Source organism: Alligator sinensis, unplaced genomic scaffold, assembly GCF_000455745.1.
Source record: "Alligator sinensis unplaced genomic scaffold, ASM45574v1 scaffold1086_3, whole genome shotgun sequence".
NCBI classification, from domain to species: domain Eukaryota; kingdom Metazoa; phylum Chordata; order Crocodylia; family Alligatoridae; genus Alligator; species Alligator sinensis.
This window is the reverse complement of record NW_005841975.1, coordinates 2,322,721-2,330,505: the sequence shown is the minus strand read 5'-3', so window position 1 is coordinate 2,330,505 and position 7,785 is coordinate 2,322,721. Positions and strand designations below refer to the sequence as shown.

The window sequence follows — 7,785 nt, the reverse complement described above, 5'->3', positions numbered from 1 at the left end:
CAGAGCCTATTGGACCCAGCGTGTACCTTGAGAAGGCTATAGGGGTCTGATCAACCTCTGGCCTCTCCCCATCGCCGAACGATCCCTCGTCGAACCCCTTCCCTGCGCGCAAGTTCCACGGAGCCTAGCAAACTTCGTGTGAGTGTATCCAGAGCTCTGTCCGGGTTCGAGTCCTGCAGGTTTATCTTCCTGTCGCCGAAAACCCCTTGCGATGTACTCTCACGTCTTGCATCTTCCCGTCGCCGAAAACCCCTTGCGATGTACTCTCGTGCCCTGCAGGTTCAAGTTTTGTTTTGTTTTGCTTTTGTAACTGCAACTCAAGCAAGTTTTCCTGCCTGCACCGCGACCATCTTCGGTGTAAGTAAAATAATCTTTAATCAACCGCTAAGCGTCCGTGCCTAATTCTAGTCAGCCGGCCTGCATTCCCTGACCCGTGTGCCAGGGCTGCTGGCCACAGCCCGCGCCGCGCGCCCCCAAGAACCTCAGACCGCTCCCAGCCCGCACACCACCGACCACCTTCGGGCACTTCTGTACCCCATGTCCTGTCTCCGCTGCCTGTCGTTAGGGCTGGGCACCAGACAAACATGCAGCAGATAGATGGGCTCCTATAAAGGTCACCGAGAATGGGTGTGCCACTGCTCGTCTCGCCCTTCCGCGTTTCGGGAGCAGCCCCCAGGTATTGTGCACAGGGAGAGGTGCCTCCTGTGGCTTGGACTGGCTGAGGGAGACCCCAGGGTCAGCCTGGACATAATATCCCTTGCAGATTTCACCCTGAAGGCCACAATTCCCCCTGTGTGGAAGGGGAAGATAACAACTCTTCCCTTCTTTGCAGGGGACAAATGCCCAATTATGAGATACTCAAAGGCCAGGGTGATGGGACCCTCTAACATTTAAAATGAGACAAGGGTCTTTGGGTAGATGTAATCTCTTTGATTAGCTACATGATATCTAATAAAATTGTATTAGATATGTGATTTTATTAGATATGTGAGATCTAATTTTATTAGGTATGTGATAGCTAATCAAAAAGATCACATCTACCCAAAGAACCTTATCTGCCTATGTCCTTAGTCCAACATGGCTACAACCAACAACCCTTAAAAAATGAGACAAAGCATTTCAAATGACCGGCAGGATTTTCACGCTTGTTTCCAGCTATAAACTCATCCCCCACCCCTCCTTAATGACAGAAGAGCAAAGAGGGCATGGAGGAACTTTTCTGGACTCTCCACTCATTCTTGGTTGCCTCAAGTTTTGGATCCTCAGCTTGAAGGCACCCGGCTCGCATTGTTCCCAAGGGACTTGAGAATGGCTTCCATTAACTCTCTGCTAGAGCATCTGCTCCCAAGTCAGTGGGGCATTTCTGAAAATCCCAGCCTAGGTGTCTTAACATCACACAGGGGCAAGGATCTTCAAGGCCGATGAAGGGCACCAGGTGCCTAAATTGACTTTTAAATTCATTGAGGGTTGGCTGCTGTGCTCTCTTTGAAAAACTTAAGAGTTCAAGATAGGCTTGACCAGTGAACGTATTTGAAAATTGTAGCTGCTAAGTCTTTTGAGTGCCCCAGCTAAAATTTCTCTTACCCTGTTTCATATGCAGGGAGTTTCTCTCAAGTCCTGCACAGTAAAATGAGAAAAGACAAGTGCAGAAAGAAAGGGAAGCTTTTCACTGACAAGACTGTTCTCCTTTGTCACCATCACTCTTTGGTCATTGGCTGGCCATGGTTTTACCATTCTTGGAAAAAAAACAAACCCCCCAAAATGTTAAAAACACCATTTTTGTGTTTTTCTTTTTTTAACACCACCCCTCTGAGTCTGCGAATAAAATAAAATCAATCAATCAGACAGGCCTTTCCCTGCCCCCAAACTGGAGCTTCAGCACAGATATAATCCAATTTACTCCGTGGGGAAACCACCTGCAGCTCATCTGGAGCAATTTGGTGTCTAGGCACACATTTATCCTATCTCCGACATCCCAACTATTCAGTTGGTCTAATAAAAGATATTGGATTTACCCAAAGAACCTTGTTTGCCTATGTCCTTAGGCCAACACAGGTACAACCTACACCCCTTACCCCATCCCCTGCATTCCTGGGGCACAGAAGATCATTTGAATTCATCACAAAAGAATCCTACTTGCTGCAGCACTTTGGCCGCACTTCAGATGTGCACTTCAGCATAGCTTTAGGCCTGTGAGTCATCCTATTTACTTTAACCGGGCTATGTATGTGTCCATGCTATCCTGAATCAGGGCCTGTCTTCTGAGTTTTTGTGCACCCAAGAATGTACTTATGCCACATAACTGAAATACTGATGGGCAGGTAGGTAGCAGCCAGCTCCCAAGCCAGTGGTTTGTACATGGGACTTGGAAAACAAAACGTGCTCATTTCACAAGTGGCTGGGACATGCACCCCCTTTACCTGCGCCTTATTTCCCCATGCCTGCACCTTTACAATTCCCAAAGTCTGCTTGTTAAGCGAGGCAGACCCGGGCTGAATTGGTGGAGCGGGTTACCAGGGGGGCCCACGTCATGCTCTCCATTGTTTTTTTGGCTGTATTTTTGCATATTAATCCCGGGTCTTTCAGGGTCCTTGCTGGCTTTTTGTGCATGGGGGAGCAAAATACCCAGAGCTACAGAAATTATTCTGCACTTCCTAGACTCATTCCTTTAGGAATGTGACTCTAGCAGTGAGATTTAGCATGCAGGCTCCTAAATCACTTTGGACATTTGGGAATTCTCTCTCAGGTGCAGAAATGCAGACAGCCTACTTGCTTACAACCCCAGCTTCTCTTGTGTGCGGTATGGTGTGAGAGAACACTACGCCTTTGTCAATATTTATTTTTTTTTATTAAAATACTGTTATACCAAGTGGAATGCTACAGCAATCTCGGTATAGGGTGGCATAACAAAACAGCCAGGTTTACATTTAAATACTTAAGATAACTTAAAACGCACAAACAAAACCTCATTGTCTTTGGCAGAAAAAAAAAAGTTCACAGCACGAAAAAAATACTTAAAAAGAAATACCAATATTAATATAAAATATATTAAGTTGTTTTTTTTTCTCTTTCATATTTTTTGTTTTGTTTTCCTCGTAAACAATGCACGCGAACCAAATGCATTTGTTACATGTCTAGGAGAGAAATATAAAAAAAAAAATTGCAGTTGTCCAGCAAATGCAGATGTTTAAAGAAGAAAGAAAGAAAGAAAAAAAAAAAATATATATATATATGAAGGCCAAGGGTGGAAAGCTTCTGAGTCTAATGGATTGAGAACACTCATTAAAATCCAAATTGGCTACTGTCAGAAGCCAGCTGTCAGTAGACAAGGGCGGGCATGAGGATTGTGAATGGTGATAGGCAAGTATATCTTGGGAGGGATCCAAGAAAGGGGGACTGGACTCCCACACCGGACTCTGAGCCGTTTTTCCTCTCCGATTGCAATCAGATCTGCCTTCATTCCCCTTGTCTGTGTTTTTAGATAAACACTGTTCTTCTCCCTCCCTTTGCAGATACAAACAGAAGAGCTGAAACACAACACATTGCTTCTGGTATTGCCAAAGACTCCCTCTTACCATCCCTGACCCTCTGGAGCAGTGCCCACTTGCAGTCATGTGAACATTCCTCAAGCCGTGTACAAGCGCTGAACACCCAGGAAAGGGTCTGCAGCAGCTTGCCCTGGGAACACCTGACACAGCCCCACTGACTTTGATGGAGCTACTGGGACTCGAGGAGCTGCTTCCTGCTTCCCTCTGCCCACAAGAGTGGCTCCTGAGCTTAAAAACATCCATGCATGCTCAGAGACACTTGGCTCAGGGTGAGTATTCAAACAAACAGAGGGGAAATTCCAGTTGAAGGAACCATGGGAAAGCGCCCCAAAGGAAATAAGGACAGCCAAAGGAGTCCAATGGACAGATGCACAGCTTCAGAGACAAACAGGATATGAAATGGAGGAAAAGGAACAGCATAGCACTGGAGGCCTGGATGGAAGACAGATGAGGGAGAAGCAAAAGAGAAGGGGAGAGATGGAACAAGGGAACTGAAATGATAGATACAGGGCTTGCTTCTATTGTACAAGACAAGGAGTTATTTACAGAGAACATCTCCTTCCTCACACACTTCCCAATGACACACACCCTGCGCTGCCTCCCCATCTCCCCCCAGCTACTGAACAATCTCCTTAGGAAAATGCCAAATGCCTCTAGGATGCTAACTCTCACATCCCCCTCACCCACAGCAATTTCCAGTCCTCTTCAAGAGAAGTGAAGGGGAAAGCAGGGGATGAGATGAGGAGCAGGAATTCCATCCACACCAGCAGAATTCAAATGCTCCTTATTCCTGGTAGCTTCAAAGTGTGGAGCAGGTGCCACCAGCATGTCCAACAAAACCAGTCCTTCCAGTACCAGTTTCTAGCCATCCACGGCATGCCATCCTCCTCTGCTATCCACAGCTCAGAGGCAGAGGAGAGCTCCGTACCTCTTCACTTTCAGCTTCTCTTTTCTCCTTTCCTGGGGATTTCCAAGGGCAAGGGAAGCTTGGAATAGTCTTTCCCAAGCCAAAAGCTTCAGCAGCACTGCCCAGCACTCTAGCAGGCTCTTCCTTCCAAGGGGCAGGTGAGATCCGGCTCTGCCACGATGGGAAGTGAGCAGCATGCACAGATGAACATGGACACCAGCTGCGGCTTTGCTCCCAGCCCTTGGCTCATGGACTTGCTGTGATCTCTCTTGCATACTTGCTCCCAGCCCTTGGCTCATGGACTTGCTTTTATCTCTCTTGCATCCCCTCCCCTAGCCTCCTCTATCCATGAACTCACCACAAAACCATCAAGGGAGAACAAGTCCCAGCCAAGACTCCCAGTAACTGAAGGGCACTTGCACCAGCAGATGCTTTCCTCCGACATGGCCAACGTGGCCTGCAGGGGCAGAGAGGACGGTGGCCAGAACCCGCCCTCCCTTAAATCAAAATTTCTACCATGTCCGACAGGTCGAGGGTTCTGGCAGCAGCGAAGGTCTCTGCAAGAAAACAAAGTTGGGACTGTAAATACCCTGTGGCACCTTGACCTGATGCCAGCACAATGGGGCCCTTGTGCACACTACAGAAACGCAAAGACAAACTTTGCAGCTGAGCCCAACTTGAAAAGGAATCAAAACGAGGTGAGAGACCCAGGTCCTACATAAGTGATGAGCGATATGCAGGACCCATTTGAGAAACCATCATGGGACCTGTATTTCAGAGTGCAGAGGAATTACCGTTGGAAAATCAGGCCCATTTGGAAATCACTAGCTGCTTCTGTAAAGCTCGTCTACACTACAGAGCTCTCTCCTGGCAGCCAGCACTTCTACAGCCCATGCAGAGACATCATCATCTGCATTGGGCCTTAATTCTAACCAAATGGGACATCAGATGAAACCCAGCTCCCTCTATTCATCTCACCAGGCCCTGGCCCCTCAAGCTGCCAAAGGCAGAGACCTTTGCTGGTCTCTTTCAACTGGTTGAAGGGCCTGGGGAGAGGTGGTGAGGGAGAGGTGCTGGGGGATTCTTCAGCACAAGAAGATCTACGCGCAAATAGTTGGGGGATGCAGCCTTGCAGACTCCATCCTCCAAACACCTTTAGGGTAAAAGCCTGATTCTCCTGCCAAAGGGAGGCACGTATTAGCCTGCCATGCGTCTGACAAGCTGGGTTTCCTTCAGGTCTCTGGCCCCAGAATGTGGGCAGAATAAAGCAGTGGTCACCAGCCTGGGAATCCTAATCTACAGGTAGATCCCAGAGCCTGATGGTAGATCCTGGGTTGGGGGGAAAGCTGGGCATGCATACATGTGCACACCCACTGCCCCCAGCCCCAGCAGGTCAATCTGTGGGGGAGAGAGGAGGTGGGGGCCAGATAGAGGCCCCCACGGTGAGTGGCTGACCGTGTGGCCCAGCCAGGAGCAGGGAAAAGTAAGTGGACCTGGCCAGGTGGTGGGAGGATTGTAGCCTGAGGAGGTTCCTCCAGAGACATGGGAGACTCCCTCCCCACCTCTGTGGGGGCGGAGGTGGCAGAGGCTGCTGCCGCTGTGTCTCGAGTCCCGCTGCAGCTTGTTACATGTGGGCATGGCTCAGCTCAGCAGCAGGAACTCACGTGGGGGCGGCCCTGGACCAGCCGGGTCTGGGAAGATCTGGTCGTCCAGGGGTGTGTGGGGGGACTCCCACCGCTGGGCACAGCCTGGTGGAGGCCCTGGGGGCCCACGCCCCCACCCCCACTTGTGCTCACGGTGCAGTGGACAGTCTGCAGCAGCACCTGCCTCGTCCCGACCACAGGTGGGGGGGCACGGGCCCCCCCAAGGCCTTTGCTGGGCTGTGCCCAGTGGCAGAAGCACGCCCCACACGTGCCTCTGGACTGTGGAGAAGAGCCAGCTGAACCAGGGCCCAATGCCACGTTCCTCTGGCTGCCAAGTGGGTGCAGCTCAACGCAGCCACAGCACTGAAGTGGGATCAGGCCCCGTCCCAGCCAGGTCTGGGACACTCCACAGTCCAGGGGCGCATGGGGCATGAGGCGGGGCAGTGGGTGGGGGGCACGGTAGATCCTGGGGTGGCCTTTCGTTCCAAAAAAAGTGATCTTTACTATAAAAAGGTTGGGGACCATTGCCATAAGGAATAAAGAGAATGTCTCAGAGATATTCCCTTCCTTCTTTACCCCTCCTTTCTTTTCTCTCTCATCTCTTTCCACCCTTTTTTCCAGTCAAGATGCTCCCAGTCTACTATGCCCAATGTGTCTCGTGCCCACAGTTAGTCCCTACCACAGCAGGGGCTGCACCCTGGCTAACAGGCTGGAGTACCCCACTCCCCTGCTCTCCTCACAGCTATGCTGAGCTTGGACAGCACTCAGGGCAGAGGGAAGGGAAGTTTCTGGATTTCCCACCTCACAGGAAACCTGTACTCAGATCTGTACACATCAGAGTGAACAATGGCCCCAGCTCTGTCCAGTGGGGACTGGGGGAGAGGGCAAACACAGCAGGCGGGACTTACCCAAAGCGTTGGCTGCACAGTTGCTGCCGTCGCGCTGGGGTTCGGGCCCATCGCCCTGAGTGCCCAGGCTGCTCTCTGACACACCATCTGTCTGTGTGCTCCCATCTTTGCTGCTGTGCTTGGGGTGGAAGGGGAGAGGGCCGCAGGGAGGCGGGGCAGGTGTCTCTTCCATGGGAGCCTTGCCTGCTGAAGGAGAAACAAAGCTGTCACCTTCAGTTGGAAAAGGTTTAAATGAGCTTTGCTGGATCTGGGCTTTTCCTAGGTCAAGTGGCACTAGCAGGGCACCCCTGTTCTCAGTGGTGGCAGATGACAGAACGAGGGGCAATGGTCTGAAGTTGTAGCATGGGAAGTTGAGGTTGGATATTATGAAAATCTCTCTCACTAGGAGGGTGGTGACACACTGAAACAGGTACCCAGAGAGGTTGTGGAATCTCCATCCATGGAGGTTTTTAAGACCCAGCTAGACAAAGCCTTGGCTGGGATGATCTAGTTGGGGCTGGTCCTGCTTTGAGAAGGGGGTTGGACTACATGTGAACTCCTGAGGTCCCTTCCAACCTTCATGAGTCTGTGCCACCGGCCAATCTGACAGTTGCCGTTATGTCTGGTGTTCCAAGCTGCTGCCCTCACTCTGCCTGAGGGATGTTGCACTCAAGCTGCTTGCTACCCAGAGCCCCCTCTGACTAGGAAACATCTTGGTGTGGGGGAAACGAATGCCACAGAATGGAAGCATTTTAGGAAGTGCCGCAGACCAAAGGAGCTCTCAGGCAGGCCTTTAATAC

General features: G+C 50.6%; 1 protein-coding gene across 2 annotated transcripts in view; it reads right to left on the bottom strand.

The window, feature by feature from the left end:
- Window positions 1-4,738: 4,738 nt before the first annotated feature.
- The window catches only part of AMOTL2 (angiomotin like 2), a 15,585-nt gene continuing 12,538 nt past the window's right edge, over window positions 4,739-7,785 (bottom strand). The window contains exons 9-10 of one of the 2 annotated variants that reach the window (XM_006021015.2): window positions 7,007-7,192; window positions 4,739-5,012 (exon numbers count right to left, since the gene is read on the bottom strand). In XM_006021015.2, the coding sequence (XP_006021077.1) occupies window positions 4,954-5,012; window positions 7,007-7,192 (245 nt within the window). In that variant the 3' untranslated portion in view covers window positions 4,739-4,953. The remainder of the gene's footprint in view (window positions 5,013-7,006; window positions 7,193-7,785) is intronic. The other variant, XM_006021016.2, reaches the window with a different exon arrangement.